At 40.6% G+C, this 24,683-nt stretch overlaps 2 protein-coding genes across 2 annotated transcripts; one reads left to right on the forward strand and one right to left on the reverse strand.

The window, feature by feature from the left end:
* Positions 1–413: 413 nt before the first annotated feature.
* Positions 414–15,243, reverse strand: LOC103135932 (high affinity cAMP-specific and IBMX-insensitive 3',5'-cyclic phosphodiesterase 8B-like). The gene is made up of 12 exons (XM_007548960.2): positions 15,212–15,243; positions 14,187–14,311; positions 13,495–13,571; positions 12,455–12,619; positions 11,882–11,927; positions 10,914–11,043; positions 10,445–10,643; positions 8,812–9,029; positions 7,069–7,207; positions 5,279–5,446; positions 5,053–5,182; positions 414–2,432 (listed from the first exon to the last, which is right to left on the reverse strand). The coding sequence occupies exons 1-12, from the start codon at positions 15,241–15,243 to the stop codon at positions 2,323–2,325; spliced, it is 1,539 nt and encodes a 512-aa protein (XP_007549022.1). The 3' UTR covers positions 414–2,322.
* On the forward strand, positions 14,922–23,220 carry LOC103135845 (WD repeat-containing protein 41-like). Its single transcript, XM_007548786.2, has 13 exons — positions 14,922–15,289; positions 16,200–16,315; positions 17,067–17,115; positions 17,933–18,052; positions 18,131–18,193; positions 18,941–19,052; positions 19,186–19,248; positions 19,327–19,431; positions 20,176–20,360; positions 20,460–20,581; positions 21,567–21,652; positions 21,875–22,008; positions 22,097–23,220. The coding sequence occupies exons 1-13, from the start codon at positions 15,242–15,244 to the stop codon at positions 22,235–22,237; spliced, it is 1,344 nt and encodes a 447-aa protein (XP_007548848.1). The 5' UTR covers positions 14,922–15,241; the 3' UTR covers positions 22,238–23,220.
* Positions 23,221–24,683: the final 1,463 nt, after the last annotated feature.

Genomic DNA, 24,683 nt, shown 5'->3' on the forward strand with positions numbered 1-24,683 from the left:
GAGCACCGACTGCAGCTTTCTGGCCGATCAACGATCTTTCATAGCCTGACCTGCCGATTCCAATTTTCACCAATTAATTTTGTCTGAAAAGTCACTTAATATAGCAAAAAAGTCGCTAAGTTGGCAAACCGTGACCTGAAAGGCGGATCATCAGCCAAGCAGCACAAATTGGGGGCGATTTTTAGATTTTTGTGGCGTAGATAAGATCAATTTTGCATTTAAGTGTCGTTGGCCAATTGCCGATCTCCCAAAATTGAGGAAATCGGTGCCGATTCATTGGTGCACCCCTTAGTAAATAAGAAGAAACATTAAAAGCGAAGCAAGGCATATGAAAACCGGCGTGTTAGCTGAGTATTTACATGAACAGCAGGCGCATCAGGTAGTTTTACAGTGTGGCACAAGCAAAGCACACCCAAACAGCGACACACGACAGGATTAAGGCGTTTTCGTAAGAAAGTGATCATCAGTAAAGTGACAATAAATACAGTGATGTTGGACGAAGTTGTGTGTGTGTGTGTTTTTTTTAAGGTATTTGAAACTATGAGCAAAATGAACCACAAAATGCAACCTTTTAACTTAAAACCCAGGACCTCTGTGATGGGATGACTGAAGACCATGAAAACGTCGCAGATGTGTTTTCTTTTAGCCTAAAAATCACCAACGAAACTTGTGGCTTTTCTTGTGATTCACTTTGTATAGAAAGCAGGAGCCGTTACTATGAATATGCTGTAGTGTGTGAGGAGAAAAGTGAGCTATAAGGCACCTATGAGGGAATCTCTGTGCCTTGGGTTGATTCTGCAGTGTGTAGCTGCAGCTCAGAGGATCACCATCACTGCCATAATCTCCTCCTGCTGGCTGCTTTAGTGGTTGCCAATACATTTTCAGCTAAAAGTGACCAGAAAATTTGCGTATATGTAAAAAAAAAAAAATCATATATGAATACATTTACAATTACAGAAGAAGTAATTTCTTGCTCACATTTAACTGCTGGTTTGATGTGCAAATCTTTGTTATGTCCACCAGAGGGCATACATACCATATTCGTGATTTGATCAGGTTTTCTTTCTTTTTTTGTCTTTTTATAAAAAATTTAAAAAAACTCAACTGAATTTTCATTGGTCGTGTTTACGGCTTCAGAGATCTTACTGGATAACAACTCATGGGTCAGACTGAGCGACATTTGTTTATAAAGATGTGTGACAAATCAGAAAATAAATGGCTGAATGTTCTGAGTGAGGTCAATTTCTTCCCCAAACTACTAAAATAAAAGTTTTGTCCACATGAAACCTGCTCAGATGCTCACAGTTCATTTCTACAGTTTGTGTCGCAAAGGTAAAAGTTCAACATTTACCCCGGTACAGTGCATTCTGTTCGGTAAAAGCATCTCCATCATCCACATCGGCTGCTTTCACACACACTAAAGACGGGAAAGAAGCTAAAGCTGCAGATTCTATCTTTTTTTTTTTTTCAGGCTACATGATCTTAAAACATCCGCAGCACACAGAACAGCCCTTGGTTGTCAGGTTTTATCTATGGGGCTGAACTATCGGCTCACCCCACCGTCTCCAGAGATCTGCTCTTGGAATCTTTCCTACAACACTCTTCCTGCTCAGGGCTACTGGGGTTGCTTACAGTTTGGTTCCACACACGTTTTTTTTTTCTTTTTTAGATATTAAGGATGAATAATTCCAGCTGAGCACCTTCCCAAGTCTGTATCAGAAGTTTTAGAGATGCGAACTCACATCTACGAAGAAGCACAATCACTAGAGATGCTCACCTTTCAGCCAAGTGCCTCTTGCTCTCGTTGCTCTTTTGCAACCACACCCAGATATAAAATAATAAGGTTTAAAGAAAACAATAATAATAATAATAATAATAATAATAATAATAAAAATAATAATAATAATAAAAGCAAAGAGCAAAACAGAGCTCGAAATCCAAATGTCTTGATTTGCTAAAGTGCAGATTTCCGGCGTGTTACGCTGTATGGTACGGATTGTCGGGTAAGCCGTGAGGTCCACGCAGTTTCAAAGAGACGCCAGAACAAAATGGCGGATGACAGTCATTCGGGCTGTCAGATGAAAACTTGTTTTTTTCTTTTCCCATGGCGGTGGAACACCATGTTCAGTTGGAACGAGAAAAGCGTCCGGGATTTAAGACGGGATCAGTGCCACAGTGCTCATCAGTCGGCGATCTCGTTTCTCTTAGCCAGGGAATTGGCCCCGTTTCCTCGCCGTACGCGCTACTTTAGCGCTGCGGCTGAAATGACTAACTGTTTTAGCGTCCGGCCCAGGTCGCGGTGCCAGAGAGGAGAGCAGGGAGTCAGGAGGGCGGCGGAGGACGCAGGCTCTTGCACTTCATGTCGTCCAGGTTCTTCCAGTACTTGTAGTTCTCGGACAAATGCTCCATCAGGTTGGGGAGGCTGGCAAAGGCTGCAGCACACAAAGCAGGAGTTTGTAAAATATTCACTAAAACATATTGACACAGGTGTACCATTTGGTGCATTTAAAAGGTAGTTTAAACTTACTAAACACCAGCTAAATATATTTTAGTCAACACACTCTCAAGCTACACAATGCAGATCCTCCCTCTGCACTGATGAAGATTTTCTCTGTTCAACTGCTCAAAATATCTTCAACTGACAACCATATAATCTACTTTTTAAAGAATTTGGCTAATAACTCAACACCAATCACAGTTAGTCCGCCTTACTCCAACTGCAGTCCGCTTGCCTAGAAAGTCCGGTTCGGTTGGGGAGGTGAATGCATCAACTCGTCAGATGTGGACAAAAACCTTAGTTTGGCTGAAATCTGGTGCGGTACCAATGCATATGTGAATGCCAAGTGAACTGGAGACCGCTTTTGAGGCAGGTAGCAGACCTCGCTCCTGGCCAAAAACAACCAATCAGAGCCAGGAGGAGGGTGTTAGTGCTGTTAATCATCCTCATGTTCTCACTGCTAAATGTGCTAATGGTGGAGAAACAACTTACAGTTACAGAAGACAGTTTATCTGCTGTCATTGGTGGCTATGCTAACTAGCCTTAGCATTCACCACAGACTACACCGATGGAGAAAAGCTGTAGCAGTAGCAGAGAGCAAAGGAAGAGGGAAAGGGGGGTAAAACGTGTCACTTGAGATTGTGATTGACAGCGCTAAGACCCGCCACTTGCCTCTGATTGGTTGTTTCTAGTTAGCACTGGGAGAAGGCAGAGGAGCTGGATTTTTTCACAGTTTATCTGTGTCACACCATGCTGCCACGCCATCGTTTCAACAAATAAGTAAAAAAAGAAAAAAACATTGTTTATAAAAGCTACATACTTCAGTTTTGAGGGATGAGTCAGTACTTCTGGGCTTCTGGTGTCACCAGTGGGTATGTGGTTAACTAAAATGTGACCCAGGGCTGTGACTTTGCTCTCATTTCACACAGATTTGATGTACTACACATGCAACAGAAAGTTTCTCTAAAAGGATTAGATGATAACACTTAACTACAAATACCCTTTCTGGTCTGAAATGGCTCATGCGCGGCGGCTAACGTGATGTGCGTCCCACAGTTAGGGGCTGACGGGTTCAGAGGTGTCCGTGTCTCTCCCTCCTTTCGCTCCGCTGTGTGTACGTTCCCAGTGTTCTCTCGCTCGCTTGTTTACATCCTGGCTTCCGGCTCGCTGATGGCCCACGCTGCATCTGTGGCCCCTGACATGAACCGACAGCGACCCCAGTGGGTCGTATGCGCCTTGTGTTTATGTGTGAACCGGAGTCCCCTCAACCCAGTTAGAACTTTCCCAACTACCCCCCACCTCACCCCCCTCCTGTGACACTCTCCCAGTTTCTCCCACTAGCATTAGAAGTCTTTCCGTGACATCAGAGCCGCTGACAGTAAACAGCTTTCCTCTCGGGGTTCGTAGGAACAGGGAACTTTAGTAGGAATAAGGAGCTAATATAAGGAATCTATTTCCTTTCTAATTCTTTTTAGCGCTGACGGGTTGGTTTCATTCATTCTGTCTGGACTGTAGTTCGGAGGTCGAGCTCAGACGAGTTCTGTTTCCATTAAAATATGACTTCAAATTTCTTTGTGTCACCATAAAGCCATCCAAATTCAAATAGCGCAAAATTATTCATCCATCTGTCAGATTTACGTTTAACATTGTTTTCACAAAGTTTGATGGGTTGTCTTGGTTACGAGACTGTTGGAAAAGAGTTTAGTTTGTCCCTGGTTAAATAAATGATATGTTAAACTAAATTCAACTATTGGAAAGTAGCATCAATTTAGGAAAAAAAAATCATTTACACTTTATTAAAAAAATAACATGTTGGAAATTATTTCTACCTTTCTCAATAATCACTGGACAGTCTATTTATGCCAGTAAAACAAATGCTTCTAGTTAACATGTTTGTCCAGCTTTTCCATGTTTCCACTGGTATTCTGTTCATTTACCCTTGTAGATTCAAAATGGCGTCACCTTAAAGGAAAGTTACAGAGTGGCTGCTGCAGAAGCCACATTCATCTCAGTTTTTCTTTTGTTTTTTATTTTATTTTTACATTTTAAACATTTCCAAACAGCAAATGTTTTAGTATAAGGGAGATTTTTGGTGAGAACTCGCCTCATTCAGCTAAAATGGACTGGCAGCCCATAGCAACAGGTGGGGGAGGGAAAGTGTTTCTCTACTAAAAAAAAATGTAATTGTTTTAAACTTTGACACCTTGAACCAGTCCATGAGCAGAATCAGTTCTTATTTCAGAGTAAATCTGCTAAACATTTGCTGGAAGCAGCGCGGCCATAATAGGAGCATCAAGAGGAAAACAAGAACAAAGCATTTTCAAGCGCATGAAATGGAACTGATGGTCTTCGGGGAAACAGCTGGAACATGTGAGGAAGAGCCATGAAGCTGATTTTCTCCAGAACAGGGAGAACTTTATTTCTTGGAAAGCTGTTGCGTTGACCTGACTTTCAGTTTTTAGGAACAAAGAGGCCTGTTTTAATAAATAAACTCCCTATGTGTGTAAAAAAAAATAAAAAAATACCCACGGCGGTGCGGAAAATGTTGCTCTTACCGTCCCAGGCGTCAAACATATCTGTGATGAAGTAGTCTATGAAGGAGATCTGAGATTTGGGCACGCTGCAGGTGTTTCTGTCAAACACGGGCATCACCACGGGCAGCCCTTGTCGCTTCTCCTCGTCCGTCTGCGAGCAAAGACAAAAACCAATTCAGTCGCTTCGAAGTAAAACAACCAAAGTGGTGACGAGGAACAAACGGCTGTCTCCCTTTCGCCCCCCCACCTGGGCGAAGTACTCCTCTGAGATCCGGCCCGCCCACTCGATGCAGAGCTCCAGAGGCCTGCAGGGGTTCGCCACATCTGCACACTTGATTAGCATCCGCTTGATCAGCAGGCGGTTCTCTGGAGAGTTTCTGATGTTGCTCTGGCCCTCGCAGTCGCTGTTCGTGCTCTGTTGGAAGTATCACACAGAAATGAGCGACGCTATTGACAGAAACATCAGTGACTCAGATCTGCTAACATAGGCTACGGCTAAGATGTTACTACTGGCAGAAATGGCGGAAAAGACAACAGGAAGTTGCAACAAATAATTTGTTCACTACTTATAACATGAACAAACTTATTCACTCTTGATTTTATTCATGCATTTCTTTTTTAATAGAAACGCCACAATTGGAAAATTGTGGGAGGTTTTTTTTAGTGGAATTTCAACAAAGTATTGAACACATTTGTAATGGAAATGTAGCCAGTTTGCACAGTTTGTTGTTCGCAACATCTAACTGGTGGTTGTTTGCTGAAATAAGCCCCTTCTGTGTCCCATCTCCATCGAGGAATAATTCCTTAATTAAAACCAGTTTAAAAACCAGTTTGTGGCGCCTCTGACAGATAAGTTTGTTTACTTATGGTGCCCCTAAGACCACACTGCCCTGGGAGGTGAGCCACAAAGTGAAGCTAACAAAGCTTTTAGAGTTTAAAAGAAAAACACCGCTTTGAAATAAATACCAGTATTATTGTCTGCAGTACATCCATGGATGATGTGCACCTTGTTATGAACTACAGCTGCTTCTCAGCCTGCTCTGGAATACTGCTTTGAGTTCTGCTGCTTGTACATTTTAAAAAAAAATCACTAAATTGTTCAGTAAACATTTGGTAAGGTACCATGGCAACGTGTCTCCCAGGATCAACGTGACAAATCTTCCAAATTGGTTTTCAAGCTGCAGCCTTTCATATGAACTTGACTCAGGAAATAAAATACATGTGCTACCAGCAGCAGCTCCACAACTTGTTTTACATCCTGCAGTTTGCAACACATTCGCCTGTGAACCAGCACTCTCAATTTTTGTGTGATGCAGAATCGGAACAACAAACCGGGTTACAGAGCCAACATGGCAGCGATTGTTTTGTGATTCATTCTCAGCTTTTTCCTCTTCTGACTCACACAGAAAGGATCTTTTCGGGTTTCATTTATTGCTTTTCACAAAATTTACACCAATCTCCTGCCACTTCATTCGAAATGAAATTGATCAGAAAATCAAAATCCTTATCGCAACACTCTTCCGATATTTCAGCAAGAATGCAGAATAAATCCTGAAAGTACAGATAAATGAAAAAAATGTTTTCACAGTATAGTATTGTGATTAAATATGATAATAAACTTGGCAAGATATGTATAAAATTAAGACCAAACTGGTTTAAGGCGATGCTACTTTACAGGCCAATCTGAGGAGCAGCAGAACCGATCACTGTCTCTGCAGAAATCAGCAGAAACCGTGTAAGAGGTTATAATTGATTTAAATCTGAACACAACTGATTTATAAATTACTTTTAATGATATCAGCTTTTATTCAAACGCGGGACAAAGCTCAAACAGTACAGTAACGTAGCAATTGTCCCAGAAGGCACATTTTATTTTCTGGTTCTTGGTTGCCACGCTCTTTTGTGTGCCGCCCTGGGCAACCGCCCCAACTTTAGCGCATATGAAAAACCACCAGCGTTTGTTGTCATATCTTGTTTACGTTAAAAAAGCCACCATTTCCGGCCCAGAAGATCAAAACGACGCCTGCTGGAGCTTACACTGGTGCTGGTTTCTTCGATGGCGGCCATTGGCTTGTTGATGCTGTTGACAAACTTGCTGACGTGCTCAAAGTGGCGGGTCATCTCGGTGGCGAGCACCATGTCGATGATGGCCTGGCGCAGCGTGCGGAACTGATTCCTGATGGCAGCGAGAGCGTGTGGAGACAGCGTGAGAGGAGAGTCAGTGGACAGCTAAAACACCAGAGGGAGAACGGGTCGCTAAATCCCTCAGAGGGAGACGTTACAAGATGTTTGTGTCTGATTCTCCAAAATAGCTTTTTCTGTGTTGTCTTTAATCAATGGACTGTGTTGTCTTTAATCAATGGACTTAGAATTAAACATCTGCCTTTCTACTCATGTTCTAAAGAAAAGCAGAGCTTTTCTTTAGAACAGCTTTTTTCTTTGCTGGGCTATAGCATCGGCTTGCTTGTAACTACTAGCTAACAATCACTGATGGGGTTGACTGTCACATGTGAAACAAATGGCAGCTATTTATACAATGGAAAAAAACTCCTTAACTGAAAATGAAAAAAGTGAGTAAATAAAGCAATATAGATTTATTAAGCCCTATTCTGTTCTGTGGTGGACAACATGATTCTGTTTTTATAACCAACTTATTGTTTGACAAGTTGGGAAATGTTCATGAAAAAAGAGATATTGTTGCTTCTATAGTGTTTTTTCCACAGCTAAGATATTAAATTAAATATTGTATATTGAAAGTTATTTTTTAAGAACTAACAATTATATTTTCATTAAAAGTGGTGCATAAATAAGGTCACACTGACTAAGCATTACAATTTTTGAAATTTAGAAGAAAGCAAAAAGTGTGACAACCAACCCGTTCTCCCCCACTGTGCTGCTGATGGAAAACTTTAACTTTTACTTTAACACATTTTCTTTTCTTTTTGTTCCTGTCACAGCGTTCTGCATGTAGGCCAGGACGTTTCTGGCTGCTCTCGCGGAGCAGAAGGCTCTTCCAATTGCTTTCTTTCAACATCAGTTTTCTTCTTACCACTCATCCAGAGTTACAGCCTGTTAGTCCCCTGACTTCTGCTGACTAGCATTTACGTCACATAGCAACAACCATAAAACATCACGATTCAAGTGTTTAGTCACATTAGCATGAAATGTGTTGTGAGATATATTTATAGCCACAGTCAGCAGTAGAAGAGCTGAAGTTGGTGGTGCTTATGCTTTAAATAACATATTAAAGAAAAGACGTCCAAACTTTAAAGGCCACTTTTTTTATTTTATTTATTTTTTTATTAAAACCCCATAAAATTTAGCTTTTTTTTACCTGCTCAACAATAAACAACCAATGCAATATTTTAGTGAGACAAATAGATGAGCAAAAGGGATTTGTAATTTCTTTTTAGATCCGAAACATAATAATTGTGATATTAAAGGAATACCATTTACATTTGCTATTATTATTATTTGACTGATGTTTGTTTCCTTTTCTATTACCCAAGACTAAAATGAGATCGAAATAATTCTTTCCTCATGAATTTTGCTGAATTAAGTGACGTTTATCAATTAGTTAAATACAGACTTGACTGCCCCAGGTCTGCTTTTGAGTAAAAATGTTACTGCATTCAATTCAGTTCAGTAAAACTTTATTCATCCCCAATTTAAAAAGTGCAGAGAGCAGCTGCAGACACAAAAACAGGCACATTATAAACATGTTCTTTCTTGTAACACATTGGTTTCCATGGTTTTTCAGGCACCTCTCCTCTCACCGACCTGTCGATGTTCTTAAAGATGTTGCTCTTGCCGTCGCGGATGGTGAGCTGGAAGGCGAGTGCGGCATGGTGGCTCTCCAGCACGGCCGTGTCGTTGTAGAGGATGGCCAGCTCGCTGCCCGCGTTGCACAGGAAGGAGTTGGTCCGGCCCGGGTGGTCCACGTCGTGGACAGTGGCGGCTATCAGCGCCGCCACCTCGTCCAGCTGGTCCAGGCTGCTCTGAAGAGGCAGCAGAGACCGAACGGAGACGTCAGCATAACTGGACGAAACTTTATAAATATGCAAATCTAATTCTGAGATAACCCACTATTGCTTAACATTAGCAGTTGTTGCAGGGTTGGTGGTTTTTGGTGTTTGAAAAGTCTGTTAGCTACAGAGCTAATGTTAGCAAAATGCATCTTTGCCGTCTTTCTTGTAAATTGTAATAATTCCTACTTTCTAACATGTGTCACTGATGTTTATTTATTTATCTAGAATGTGCTTCAAAACTTGGTACAAAAAAACCTTTTAATATGCTATGAAGGCTAAAAATACAGTGTTATTTTCCATGCTGTTTTTCAACATGCAAGTATTCAAACCCCTTAAGCATTTTCAAATTTTGTCACATTACAAGTACAAGCTTCTGTTCTCAGAGAATGTGAATTTATATCATGGGACAACACATCATACACAATAATTGTGAAATGGCAACAGAACTTTCTGCCAAGAGCTGAAAGTTTACCCAGGGAAAAAATCCCAGTTCTCAGAAAATGTTCCCGCCACAACAACGCAAAAGGCCAGACACGGTGCTGATCTCTGCATTTTCCAAGAAGCTCAGATTTTTCTAAGAGTTTTTTTTGTTTCCTGAGAGAATTAATTCATGAGTCCAGCCTGAGGCCAGACGACGATGGTAAATTATGCTGAGCTAGCGGGAGAGCACAAGAGCAAAAACCTGGCAAGTGAGACGAGTCTTGAGACTGAATTTGGACCCACAGAATTTTTTTAGGAGAAAAATGTCCGTCAGGGTGGAATTTATTTATTTATAATGGTTCAATTTTATGTAAAATCAACCTTTTTTTTTAGCTTTACATCATGTTATAATGTTTTTCCCTCACAAAAAACACACATAGGGAGTTGCTTTGACTCTTTAATGCATGTTTCAGAAATCCTTTAATCGTCATGGCAACCATTACACAGGGAAGAAATGCCTGGGTGGACTTCTCTCCGCCTTTGAGATGCAGCTCCTCCTCAGAGCTGCAGTTCCCAAGCTTCCACCTCACAAAGCAGCTCTTCGCTTTAACTCCTCCATTCTGCTCCTTCAGACTAGCCAGCAGCAATTAGCAAACACCTGGTGGAACCGCTGAGCTCATTATAGGAGCTACTTCTCAGTGCAAAGCTGGTAAAACTGTTGTTAACAGAGGAACAAAGTTGTAATGACTTCCTGAAGGCAGAGCTTCAAAAAAAGCAGGAGTTTCTTAAAGAAACAGAGGCCCAATTTCAAGGCATTAACTCACTCAGTCAAATTTCTTTTAAGTATTATTTGATGTAAAAAGCATTTTTATAGCAACTAAAGTAGCTTTATTGTGCTATAAAATGGCAATTTGTGCCTCAAAACCCTTTCAAAAAATCAAGCTCCCCATTCTGTGGTCCGTTACCTTGACTCTCTCCTTGCGCAGAAAGTAGGCCGTGGCGTGCAGGACGTCTGCAGCATGCGTGGAGTTGTGGTAGGAGTTGGAGGAGTGATAGTTGGCCTCCATGAGCTGTAGCCAGGAGCGCAGCGTCGCCTCAGAGCAGTTCAGGAAGTCACACACTCCGAAACTGGTGAAAATCTTCAAGCCGAGGTAAGTGAGCGGTCTGCAGCGAAGCAAATGACAAAGCAGGCACAACATGAGAGAAGTGTTGTAGGTTTCTGTGTTCCAGCTTCTTTTACTCTTATTCTAAAAGTTCCAGTTCCACTGGAAGATTTGTTCACTTAAGACATTTTTCCTATTCTATAAGTGAATAATCTGCCAATTAAACCAGTACTCTTTCATCAATGTTAAGGAATTATTGACTTAAAACAAGCTCATGTTTCTTATTTCATTTATTAAACAGTAACCACAGACATGATGGTGAAACCGGTACCTTTTATGCGTAGCTGCCTCCAGGTCCAGGATGTTGAACTCCCAGCGCTCCTCGTCGTTCAGCATCTCGGCGATGGACGGAGGAACGTCGCTCAGCGTTACCGGGATGGCCAGCTGGCTCTGGCTCATATCTAGCACACGGATAGAACAACCTGAACACACCGCGGACACACACCTCTGAAGATTACACACTGTTAGAACGTAAAAGAGGGAAACCAGAACCTGGATTCCACCAAGCTTGCCTATAGAGCAGGGAAGTTTGGCCAAAAATTATAAAAAAATTTTTACATCGTTTTTAAAATGCAAAGATGATAGCCTTAACAGTCTTTCACACTAGTATTGTTTTTTTAGATTAAAGTTATTGTTTTTCATTTACATTGAAAACTACCTGCTTTTTTTAATGTTCCTTTAAAGAAAATACATTTACTTCACCCTATTTGAAAATATTCACGTTGTCTTCATTTTAAAACCAAAAAACTGAAACAAAAAGGAAGGAAACAATGTTCATTACAGTGGACTGTAATCTACTTTCCTTGTGTATTTTCTCTTTTTCTTCTTATTTGAATAACATCTGTTGGGCCACATTTCTTAACATGTTACAATTTTAACCTCATTGTAATTTAATTTAAAAACAAAGCAGTATAGTATAAAATGCCCAACTGAATTTGTCTGCATTAAACTAGATTGATTTCTGATTGGTAATAAATTTGGACTTGAATTAGCTTATTCATTTAGTTTATTCTTAAACTAAATGAACAAAACTGACTACTGTAAAAAAAATAAAATTAAATTAAAAAAAGTAAATGTCTCATTTTGTGCATACCACAAATGCAGTATTTGAGAAAAGTTCCCAGAAATAAGATTTTATTCTAATGTTAGCAAAACACTCAGAAGAACATAAAAGATTACAGAACGTGAAACAGATTTGTTTGAATTCCTTTTGGTGCCAAGTGACGTTTTGAAACTTACTTTTACTGAAAACATATTCATTCCCAGAGAGTCTCCGCAGCCCGTCCTGAAGAGGATGAAGAAAAGAAACACAAAATCTTTTGATATTACCCAGAAAATGTTTCGTTTACATTATTCTACATCATTTTTTAGCAATAGTTCTGTTATAAAATACACAATGACAGCAGCCTGAATTTGCATTCTGATACAAATAAACAAATTAAATTAAAAAATACAAATACTGCCTGCTAAACCATATACTATGTCATATTTGTTAAAAGTGTTGCTTTTAAAGTACTTTATAAATAAAGCTGGAGAACCTAAAAACTTTATCCTCATTAAAATGACTCTCAATTTTAAGACCTTCTTGTGGTAAAATTACATCTTTATTCTGCTAATATTATAACTATATCCTTGCACCTAAGCATACATTTTTGTAGCCCAACATTAATAATAATAATAAGAAGAAGAATAATGATAAGAATAAGAATAATAAGAAGAAGTAGAAAAAAAAAGTGATTAAAATTGCATCTGGTTTGAAAAAAAATCGGAGGTTTTAGTTTGAGGAGGGTTTGATATGTTGCTGCTTCTTACGGTCATGAGCCCCCCGACCAGGTCGTTGGTGTGGGGGTCGTCGTCTTTGGAGGCCAGCTGGGGGGAGTAGAGTTCGGTGGTCCTCAGGATCTCCAGCACGCGGTCCAGAGCCTCGGCGACCGTTACCGGGCTGCTCTCCTGGGCCGTGTTGATGATGTTTATTACCTGCACAGCAACACACCACAGGCATTACACGCAATAACAGAGCAACTCTTTGTGCGTGTGTCATGGAGGTCTGCATGTGACACGCTGCGATGTCTCTACTGGAGAAAACAAGAACAAAACAAAACGAGAAAAAACCCCCCAGCCAAATAAAGTTATTTTTGAGTCCATAAGGGCATCGTAGGTCCTGCAGCGGCGGGCCAAATGAGACGATGTGAAACATAGATATTATGTTATTAGATGCAGCACGATGTGATCCATCCAGCAGCTTTACTTGAACTGAATCGGTGTGAGGTTTGTGTCACGATAAATTTTGCCGCGTGATAAATTGTGCTGGTAATTATCGCGATAAATGATAATATTGTTGCTTTGAAACCATTTTCTGGTAATATATTGATAATAGCACTGCAATATGCATTATTTTAATTGCATTTCTTATTTGATGCAAACACTGCAATTCAAAAATTGCATTGTTTTCACATTTTGCACACATTTGTAATAGAAACCCAGCTGGTTTGAGATTTGTTCACATTTAAACAGCCACATTTTAAAGATTTTAAAAAAATTATTATTAATTAAACAAGATCTTGTGTCTGTGAAAATGTTGCCTTAAAAGACAAATAGTGTCCATCTGCTCCATTCGAGAACTGTGTTTGGGGACCGGGAAAAGAAATTCAGCGTGCCGCAAATGGCCCTCTCACCACACTTTGGACACCCTGCTTTAAAGTCTTTGATGGAAAATAATCTGTTGGTTAAATAGTTTCTAGCAAAGAACATTTTCCTCCTCATAGAGTATTTCACAAAACGGTACACATACAAAATTCAGAAATAAATATTTCTTCACGATTCAGACAGACATGAAGAAGTAAATGTTGTACCTTGGTGATGGGAGCCTCAATTGTCATCGAATGGATTCTTGCAACAGAAGAATATCTCCGGTTCTGTAAACTAGGAGCTGTAACGAGGAAGCCGTAACTGTTAGCACAGTGAAAACTCGCTATGAACAAGTCTATGAGTGTTTTTGTTCAAAGATCAAAACCAAAAATTAGAGGATTCAGAAATTGTAAACACTTAGATGTACAAATACACACATAATATGCTGTATCTTTTTCAAAAAGGTGCCACATAATCAGTAATTTTAGGCCACAGCAGTCATGACATTTAACTGTTAGACATCTTAACATTATTCTGCCTTATAGAGGAATAATTTAGGATTTGAATGAAAGAAAAATAGGTAGGCAGAGAAGAGCTGCATTCAGCAGAGGTCTCTGAAAATAGCAGCAGCTGCGTCAAAGAGGGTTAAGGAGTGGAGGGGAGGGGGAGTGCAGATGTCATCAGCCTACAACATCTCCCTTTAGGATCTCTTCAGCTTCAAGTACCAACCAGAACGCCGTCTGACTAACACTCTGAGTTTCCATCTCCAATCACCCCCCGTTCTTTCTTTCTTATTCCTGTTTCTACTTTATTCCGTTTGCGTTGAACTCTCTCTGTGCCCCTGTTGTTTTGTTCTTCACATAGCAGGACTGGTGCGGCTCTGTTCGGTGAAATGGAAAGCTCTGAGCAGACCTACCGTCGCTGCCACGGGAACCAACCGATCTGGCATCGATCGAATCTTTCCGTCTGTCCCTGTGTCGCAGTGAATGGCACTCTGTAAAGGAAGCGAAGACGTTAAATGCAGATAGAGACGTATTGTGGCTGTTTCATTAATAGAAATGTTAGTCGAGACTAAAAAAATTTTAATCGATAATGTCGTTTTCTTTTAGTTACTCTTTATATCTGCAGTTTCAGGTGTTATTTGTGACTTCAAATATAACTATTTTTTGCAACTGTTTTAGTGCCACTATTTAATTCATTTCTGCACTGGATCCACAAAGCAGATTGCACCAAGTACATACAGAAACAGTCCCACCCATAAGGTCCAGAAGATAAATGTTTTTTCTTTTTTTTCTTACTTGAAACAGTCTACTTGATAAATATGACGGCGTATTAAGGCTACTGTAGATGGAAAAAGGAAAAAGGAGTACATTTCTGCCAAAAAACTAAAACACTTTTAGATTAATCTNTACAGAAGGTCTGTAAAGTAAGTATGTCTGAATGCTTTTCTAATCAGCTGGTCCACATGTTGATTCAGTACCACTGTTATAACAGCAGTTATATATTCAAGTAAATCATAAAAATAAAAATAAAAAACAGGAAAGTCGAAGTAAATGTCGACATTTCTAACACAAGAAATGTGTTAGAAATGTCGGGAAGTACAGATTCACTTCCCAAATATTAATCGACTTCAATCTAGTTTGTCCCTGAAAAGCTTCCGTAGTCACATGAATGATTTGTTGTGGTTGTGCTTTTTTATTTTTACACTATGTCGTTTCAATTCTGACAGCGTAATCGTCTCTATTTTGTTGTTATATTACGATTCTTCGGATTCTTTCACTTATAAATCTCCCCATAAACAAGTCACGCGAGAACGTGTCGGATTTTTCGGTTAGTCTGGTGACTGTTGAGGCATGTATCACCCCGTAGCCTGAGCTAGATACACAGGGAGGCTGTTGTCAGTTAGATCTTACTGTCTTTATTTTGAGGGAGTCAGCTTACGGTTGCTGTTTCTGGAGCCGCGGGTTCGTCATGCTGCGGTGGATTCTCGGTGGTCGGGAGGCGCAGAGCTCGGTGGAGGTAAGCTAGCTGCTGCAGGTGTTGTGTCGAGTGTGGTCCCCCCCGAAGATTTGATTCCACCTCGGTTCGGTTCTGCTACGTTGTCAGGCCTTTTTAGCTTCTAAATTCCAACAACGGTAATGGTTGCAAGTAATATCTTTATGGTGCATTCAAGTACACATTACAGTCATTACAGTATCTAATTTTAAATACAATAAAAATGAGTCCAGCTTTTCTTGTCGAATGTCACCATTATTTTTTTCTATTTAACGCTTTATAAACAACACCCTTGACCTTTTCAAGCTTCAGTGTTTGTATATTAGCTTTGTGACCAAAACACCTGCCTGTTATTATTCCGAAACATTCAGAACTATTTTCACAAGCAGCCAATAAAGCGCTATTCCACTGCAGCTTCTATGAATAAGATTTTTTTTTTTTATTCATAACGAGGTCAAACTTACTGAATTAAATCACATCTTTGAGGGGGATATATTGCGCTCCTGCTCAATGTAACCCAGGAGCCAATGTAGTAAGACAGCTAACATTGGGTTTTTAGGGTATTCAATAGCTAGTTCAATTTTCTCACATTTATCTGAATAACTTAAAACAAACTATTAGGAGTGAAAGTACCGCACCGTACTTTTACTTTTAGGTGAGTATTGTTACTCTTAATTGAATACAATTTTTGGCTACTCTACCCACCTCTGCTAAAAAGTCCTGGACTACCTGCTGATACTGTTCAGCAACAGAGCTGCTATTGATAAACTCTCCTTCAAGACTATGTATGTATGTATGATGTTGAGATTAACCCCCCCCCCAAAAAAACAGTTATATGTTATATTTTTTTCTCCCCTCAACAAATAGTAGTTTTGAGAGTTCACCACATCATTCCCTCTCTCCCTCCCTGCCTCTGCCTCTCCTGTGTGTGCAGAAAAGCCCCGTGTTGTGCATCGGAGAGGAACAGCCCAAAAACTGCTTCACTGAGCTGCAGGTGCTGAAAGGACATTTTGACATCGTTCGATTTCTGGTGCAGATTGATGACTTCAGGTAAGCCGACCACAAACCCCCCCGCCTCCCTCACCCTCCTTCCACTACCACCTTTTTCTCTAACCTCTCCACCCTTGGCTGGCCTCCATCCCTCTGTGATTGACAGGAGATCCTCACCTACTGCAAACTTCCAGAGCATGACAAGAGGCCCATCATCACCAGATAGCAATTGTGCGCGCAGTAGACTTCTAATGCCGTCCGCGCACGCAGATAGAACGCCGCCACCGCAGCCGCTGGTCTCTCTTTGTGAAAATAAAAATACAACAAAAGAAAAAAAAAAAAGCCAAGCAGCAGGCCAACATGCTACACTGGGTCAGCATAAGTGGTCAGATGGGGATTTATAACGGAGCTAAGTAAGTGTGTATGTGTCAGGAGGTGGGGGTCGCTTTACGCCTGGACTCCTGCGGTAATAATCTCCTCCTCGGGGGCCTGAAGGCTCGCGGTTGAAGGTGGGGTGGGGGGCAAAGGCCAGAAAATTCCCTCCAGATTGCTTTTGAAAGTCCCAGAAATATATCCTCAACAGTTCCTCTCTTTTCATTTAATCTCTTGTTTCATCAGCTCATCCTGTGTTGATTTTTTTTTTCTTTCTTTGAAAGAAAGACGGTTCAGGGTCAGAGGGCGAGTCGAGTCGATAAGTCCGACGTTCTGTTGGGTTTCCCGACTGAAGGTGGTGTGGAAACGATCCCCTTATGCGGGGCGGGGGGTCGAGGTGCACCAAGCCGCGCTGCTGATCGCTTTTTTGATCTTCCAGGTTTGCTTCGGCGGGGGACGACGGCCTGGTGCTGGTGTGGAGCGTCGAGGTAACGACCCACAGTCCCAATGAAATGTCGCCGACAGTAAATCACAGAGTCCTGCCCAAGTATTCACACCTCTAGAACCTTCTGTACTTGGTTTGTGTAACAACTACATCCTGAAAAGTGATGAGAAAATCCTCTACATATAGTCATGTTTATATGTGAGGCTCATTTCAGCAACAAGACGGTTTAAAATCCTTCACATCGTAAAAACGTAATACATCGACCAATTGTGAAACTAGCAATAAACATTTCATTTTGTCCAATGCCATCATCAAAAACACATCAATTATGTTGATCAATGTTCCAGTTATTAAAAATCAAAAGAAGCTCTAAACAGGTGATGGTTTTAGCCTGGACTTCTAGGAACCCTGTCGCCTTCTTTGTCTTTTTCGTCACTGATAACATCTAGTTGTTGATCGTGTGACTCGTGTGATGCGAAAAAAGTGTTTTTGTTGCAGCTTTGCAGAAAATTTTGCAGACTTCGACGTATCTGAAAAGCCACATCATCCCAGCTACTAAATCTAAAAACAAACAAGATTAGGATTAAGCAAATCTTTTTCCGAAATGTCAAATCCCACAATTTTATGCTTAATGGAAACGCAGCTTACCTTATTTAGGGAAGGAGTTCATTTGCTGAAATGGCATAATAAAGAAAAAATGCCTTCAGATACAAAATGCGTCTTTTTTTTTTTTTCAGCTAATGTTTTGTTAACATACATTAAGGTTTGCGGTTGTACCATAACCAAATGTGGAACAGCTGAAATGGCAAGAATACTTCCCCAAGGCAGTGTGTCTTCATTGTTGTTTTTGTCTGATGTAGACAGGAGAGCGGCTGCAGGAGCTCAGAGGACACTCCCAGCAGATCACAGCCATCAGCACCGTCTCCTGCGGCGACGGCTTCACGTCGCTCATCACTGCCTCCTCCGACCGGAGCCTCAGTGTATCCTCCAGGCCCGCACAGCCACACAAAGCCTCCTTCACGTCGCCGTTGTTCAATACTCCTTGACTCTGCTGTCAGTTGTGGGATCCTGACACAGGAAACAGAGTGCAGACCATTTCAGACCTGCAGTCTTCTGTGAAGGTACCAGGAAGAGATTCGATACAAGCGTTTGTTCTTGGCGGATGCGCCGCCGTGAAGTCCAAAAATCACAACACGGAGAGCAAAATATCAACTAAATGAGTTAAAAACAAACAGAAAACACAATAAATGGAGGGAAAAATAATTTCAACGAAACAAATGTCCAGTCTAATGGGTTGTAAGCTTTTATAAGTTAGCAAGTTTTATTGTGACTTCCTTGTACCGACACTGGAAGTCAAATAAAAACACTTTTAAGGATTGAGATGAATATCTGATCAACTTAATCTGTAATCATTAAGCTTTTAGCCACCTGAGCAGCTGTGAAAATGTACTAGGGATCACTTGGGGACACTAGGGGGCAGTGTTCTAAACAGATTTAGACCTTCTTCACTTTTGATAACTTGTCAGGCTTTAGCGAACCTCTCCACCCAGAGGGCGTAAATAACTAGATTTCCTGCTTTTGCGTTTCAAGAAGAGTTGAGAACCAAACTGAACTTAAAACAAACGGACCCTGGAGCTGCTCGCTGATAATGGTGGAATCTGAAATTGACTCTAATGAATTTTTCCCCAGCTATTATTTAAGGTTAAAATCTGTAATTGCCTCTTTTTTTTTTGATTGCAGATGAAGGTTAATTGCATCATGCACAGGTTAATTATATTTCTCATCCCTGCAGATGTTCTCTGTGCATCTTTGGGGTGTGTTTCCTGCTCTGATCTCTCTCCCTCTCTGTGTGTGTGTGTGTGTGTCAGTGTTTGCTGGTGCTGGAGCGGCTGTCTGTGTGGCTCTCCGGCGGGGAAGAGTTGTGCGTTTGGGACAAAGACTTCCAGCTGCTGTGTCACAGACATAAGCACAGCGACACCGGTGAGAGCAAACCAAAGACAATTAAGCAAAAGTAAAGCCGAGGAAACGTTGTCCGTTTTGTTGCACCAGCAATGGGTTGCCTGTGATGTTGCTGGTTGAGAGCACGCCGGTGAATGTTTTGGTGCTATTGCAGGAATTGCTGCTCTGGTGGAACTGCCGAAGAACTGCGTGGCAGTGGCTGTGGATAAAGAGATAGGTGACTGAAGGAGTTGGGTTATATCTGGTGACGACGCGTTAAAGTTGCTGTGAATGACTGAGTCTCTCTTCCACGCAGTGATCTACAGATTGACTGTGTCATCGGATTCGTCCATGCTGCTGGATGAGATCATGCGTTGTTCTGATCACCACGACCAGATCCGAGCTCTCATCAACGTCAACGGTCAGCTTGGTCGCAAAGGGAAAAAAAACAAACTGCAAATATGCGTTGATGACGTACGGAAGCTGAGAGCGGTCGTATTCGGTTTTCTCAAGTTATGAAGTTAATTTTTTGTTTTCTGGAGATAACGAGTTAACGTCTTGTTAACACGAGGTAATGCGTTAGCTTCTGGTTTTCTCAAGACAAGTTAATTGCCAGTCCTCGAATTAACATGTTCGTTTCTCATTTTCTTGATATAATGACTTAATTGTCTGATGGTTTCCTCATGATAACTAGTCAATTTCCTGTTTTCTTGAAATAACAAGTTAACTTCTTGCTAACTCGAGGTAATGAGTTAGCTTCCCGTTTTCTCAAGGCGAGTTAATTTTCTGATGGTTTTCTCAAGATAGCAAATTAATTTCCTGTTATCTTGAGATAAAAAGTTATTTTTTCGTTTTCTTGAAATAAGTTAATTTGACAATTTCTTAAAACCATAGTGAAATTAACACAAGTTAATTTCACTATGGTTTTTTTGAGATAACTAGTTAACTGCCCGTTTTCTTGACATAAGTTAACTTCTTTGTTACCTCGAGATACTGAGTTAACTTCCCGTTTTCTCGAGACGACGAGTTAATTTCTTGATGGTTTTCATGAGAAGACAGAACGTTATCCTGCTCCCGGCTTCCGTAAAGCTGAAACATTTCCTGTTTTGCTTTTGTTCTTTGGATTATTCTTATTTGGAGAATCTCTGATTTCTCGCTCCCCCAGACAGGACTTTTGCCAGCGGTTCCCATGCGGGCGAGTTAATCTTGTGGGACTCGGCTAACTTTAGGAATGTGGCCTACGAGCACATCCTGTGGGAGGAGTCTCAGCCCAGCAGCCAGACGGAAATCAGACTGGCCGCTCCCAAGCCCAGTGAGATGTCCATCCAGCACCTGACCTCCAATGGGAGGGTGAGAGCAGCAGTTATGGCAGTGCGCCACATTTCTTGGAGGTGACGGTTTTCTTGAGAGAGAAAAAAAAAAAAAACTTGGTGTGCTTTTATTTTGTAGCTGATCCTGGCGGCGGTGGGCAGTGGGCTGTATGTGTACGATGTTGTGACCAAAGCTGTGGTGGCCTACAGGAGGGCTGCACACGACTCCAATGTGCTGCACACCATGCTGCTGTCTGACGGGTACGAAGCTGCACCTTGTCTTTGTTCAATAGTTTTTTAATTTATTAATTACTGTTATTGATATTTGATTCGATTATTGCTCTGCAGCCAAATGAGTTGAATGAATAAATCTGAAGGCATTCCTGAAATCTAGACGGAGACTGAAAACGCATCAACCATTGCGCTGCTAAAATAAAGAGGATTTTTGTTTGGTTTAAAGTACAAGTATATTAGTTCCAGGGTTAGCGTTAGACAAAACTAACTTACAAGTATCATTTCAGGAATATATAGGAGCTTGTTTTAAGTCAGTAGTTCTTTTATATACATTTACAGAGTTAAAATACGCAGTTGTAACTCCACCCCTGAATCCCTCTAACTGGAAGTCAATTGTTTTTAATATTTGTCCTGACCTTTTATGTATTTTTTTAACAAACACTTCTCTCTTAATTCATAGTTTGTTACTTTAATTTTGAGCCACTTCTGTTTACACCTGGAAAAGAGTTTATTATAGGCTGTGTACATAATGTTTATTATAGGCTCTACTAAATCATAAAATGTTAAAGTATTTTGTAAGCATTTAAAAGAACATAGTGTAACACATGTTTTGGCCACACGAGGGTGCTGCTGCTCTAAACCTGTTTCATAGATTTGGAGCATCTTTGTGAAAATCAAGCTCAGGTTATTGGGACGTTTCTTCAACCAGTGACTAATATAGTGACAGACACTTTCTTCCGTAAAAAGACCCAAACAGAAATATATGTACAGAAGATCTGAAAGTTCATATTCTCATGGGATTTTCCTCACTTTTGCTCATATACATCCTTTTACTAAAACCACATTTTGCAGAGATTCTGAAAAGGATCCAAAGGGTCTCAGTTTACAATCAACCAGGAGAAAGAGGGAAAAAAATTTAAATGGTCATCAATGTTGGGGGAAATATGAGAACAAACTGAACTGTTCTCAATGGCTGTGTGTGTGTGATGGTGTGTGACACTTCCTGTTTCAGTGAGCTGATGTCGTGCTCTGAAGACGGCAGTGTGAGGATGTGGGAGATCCAAGATTTACCTTTGGCTGCTGAACCTGCATCTGCAGGTTAACACACACGCACACAGTTGTGTTTTCTGGTTTAAGCGTTACACAGTCTTTACTTTTTTAGGGGGGACTAAAACACTTTTCAGATTTTCATTGCTTAAAAATGTGAGATTATGTCTAATTTTTCTGCATCTTCCATGGAGATGCTAAACTGTCACAAATTCCCAATATGTTGAAATGTTTGCAGTATTGTTGCAAATAGTCCTTTTTATTTTTTAACAGGGTTCTTCGGTATGTGGACTTTTGGACGGTCCAGCAAACAGCCTGGTCCTCAGTCAAAGAAGGTCCTGGAAATCCCCAACCTGAGGACGCTGGAGCTGACCGGAGATCTGATTGGACACTCGGGAGCGGTCCAGGTACGAACCCGTGAGATTTTAGACATGACTACACAATCTAGATGGCGCCGGTGTTCTTCAGCCGCCAATGCCAGACTTCTTCTTCCAGATGTTTCTGAGCTTCAGGGAGAAGGGCTTGGTGACATGCTCAACGGACCACTTGCTGATTCTGTGGAAGGACGGGGAGAGGCAGTCCCGGCTGCGCAGCCAGGCGCTGTTCCAGAAGCTGGAAGAGAACGGAGGACTCTGAAACCGAAGCCTTTACTCAGGAGAGAAGGACGATGATCGTTGCCTCGCACATCATATGACTGTAGACTGACGATTGCTGTTTACATTCATTGGTTGACTAGTTGTTTTTTATTTTTTTATTGAGGAAAGTTCATTAATTAAAGTGAATGAAAATTGAGGTAAAAAAAATATAGCTTTTCTTTTCATCGTTTGAGATCTATAGAGCTGAATCCTGTTTGAGGTAAGACATAAAAAATCCCTGCTGTGGTTCTGTCAGAGGAAACAAATACAAATTTTCACGTTTTCCTTTTTCAGGGTGTCTATGCATCCTTAGAACGTTTTAAATCCATGTTTCTAAATTTAAGTCATTAAAATGTCTTTAATTCATAAAAATGTAAGTTGGTCTTAAAGATAGGAGTCACAGATCTTAAATTTTGTTGCAGCAGGACTATTTATTCTCATGTAGTTTTCTGTCAGCTTGAGTCGGGCGCAGATATCTTAACTGCCTTTTTACTCCAGGCAAAAAACGTTGAAGCTAAAACTTTTGTGTGGCGTTAAGGTTAAGAGAGTCATATGCAGTGAGAAGCCACTGATGAGACCCATAAACAGCCCAGAAATATCAATTTATGCTGAACATGATTATACTACAGGAGGATCCCATGCTCCTTTGAGGTCTTAAATTTAATTCAAAGTGGCATTAAAAAAGTCTTCAGTTCAACTGCAGATAGTCTGTTCTTAAGCCCTGTGTTAAAAACAGGCTTAACAGCCTTTAATTGAAAATTAAATGAATCTTCATTTTAAAGATTCACTATTAAATTAATCTTTTTTTCTTTACAGGTTATACTGGTGAAAGTTATGGAGGCAGCTGCCAGAATCCTCCTAAGTTGTTCAGTTTTAATTGCACCAATCAGTGCCAAACAAAGCTCACATTTTAAATGTCAAACATCGTAAATGTGATATTGCACGTTTATTTATTCATGAAATAAATCTGATTTCTCAAACTAATGGGATAGTTTTTTTTCCATGTAGTTACACAAAAAGTTTATAGTTTATTTTCTGTTTACATGTGACGATGTCCAATAAATATATTATCCATTTTTACCTGGATCTGCTCTGGTGCTGCTTCTTTTCCTCTAAACCAGTGGTGTCAAAACTAAGGCTGCAGGACCATTTACAGCTCTTGGGATTATTTTGTGCAGACTCCAGGTAAAGAGCTTCACATCATCTACGAAACATGGATGAAGGTGCTGTGGTTTGGCGATACCTCCTGGCTAGCTCGCCATAATGAATCCACTGAATTCTTCCATGAGTCAGATTGTGATGGTGAAAAATGTGAGAATATCTGTAACAAAATGACAACTGGAGCAGGACTGGACACCAGTGTATCCACCAGAGCTTTCATATATTTTGCTTAAAGAATGAAGCAATGTTGAACATGGAGGTTAACTGGTAAATAAAACTTTACCAGAGGTAAACTGAAAAAGTAGACATCTGCGTTGGTGCCAGTGATGTAGCCACTTCATAGTTAAATAACGCTTTATTCATCTCTCACAATCCTTTTTTTGTTTAACAGAAAACGTCAAAAATAAGACATAACGTGGCGAGAGAAAAGTACATGAAGCTTTCAAAACAATCAGACATGGCAGAGTTTAGGAAGCTGGAACGTAAAACGTACAACTATTATGCAAGGGGCAGTAAAATCTTTAAAAACACACAGTACAGTTGTCATGGGCAATAATAATAATAATTTTCTCAAAAATAGATTTTTCTCAACTCGACATACATATATCACTCTAATGACAGTTTTCGTCGATAAATGGTGCAAAGCTCAGGGTTGGCACGGGCGTCACTGAAGGCGAAGCTGTCTGTGGTTCTGCTGGGCTAAAAGACAGAATGCATGTTGCATTCAAGCAGCGGCTGTTCAGCGGAAAAGGCATGGCTGTCTGAAGTGTGAATATTAAATATTTAAAATCTCTCTCTCTCTCTCTCTAAAATTTCTAGTTACAGGATAGCAAAAATATCCTCTCATGACCGTGAAACAATCTGAGCTGGAAACGTGTTTCAGATCTCTGTATTTTTGGACACGATGAGCCGAAATGTGAATAGCAGGGGAGCACCGACTGCAGCTTTCTGGCCGATCAACGATCTTTCATAGCCTGACCTGCCGATTCCAATTTTCACCAATTAATTTTGTCTGAAAAGTCACTTAATATAGCAAAAAAGTCGCTAAGTTGGCAAACCGTGACCTGAAAGGCGGATCATCAGCCAAGCAGCACAAATTGGGGGCGATTTTTAGATTTTTGTGGCGTAGATAAGATCAATTTTGCATTTAAGTGTCGTTGGCCAATTGCCGATCTCCCAAAATTGAGGAAATCGGTGCCGATTCATTGGTGCACCCCTTAGTAAATAAGAAGAAACATTAAAAGCGAAGCAAGGCATATGAAAACCGGCGTGTTAGCTGAGTATTT

This window comes from Poecilia formosa, unplaced genomic scaffold, assembly GCF_000485575.1.
Source record: "Poecilia formosa unplaced genomic scaffold, Poecilia_formosa-5.1.2 Scaffold28, whole genome shotgun sequence".
In the NCBI taxonomy this organism is placed as follows: domain Eukaryota; kingdom Metazoa; phylum Chordata; class Actinopteri; order Cyprinodontiformes; family Poeciliidae; genus Poecilia; species Poecilia formosa.

Coding starts and splice junctions, on each gene's coding strand:
- LOC103135932 (XM_007548960.2), bottom strand. CDS start 15,243: ATGACGAACCCGCGGCTCCAGAAACAGCAACC. Junction 11,928..12,454: donor TGGTCGGGGGGCTCATGACC/GTAAGAAGCAGC, acceptor CATCCTCTTCAG/GACGGGCTGCGGAGACTCTC. Junction 5,183..5,278: donor CAGAGGAGTACTTCGCCCAG/GTGGGGGGGCGA, acceptor CTTTGCTCGCAG/ACGGACGAGGAGAAGCGACA.
- LOC103135845 (XM_007548786.2), top strand. CDS start 15,242: ATGCTGCGGTGGATTCTCGGTGGTCGGGAGGCGCAGAGCTCGGTGGAG. Junction 16,316..17,066: donor GTGCAGATTGATGACTTCAG/GTAAGCCGACCA, acceptor TTGATCTTCCAG/GTTTGCTTCGGCGGGGGACG. Junction 18,194..18,940: donor ACCTGCAGTCTTCTGTGAAG/GTACCAGGAAGA, acceptor TGTGTGTGTCAG/TGTTTGCTGGTGCTGGAGCG.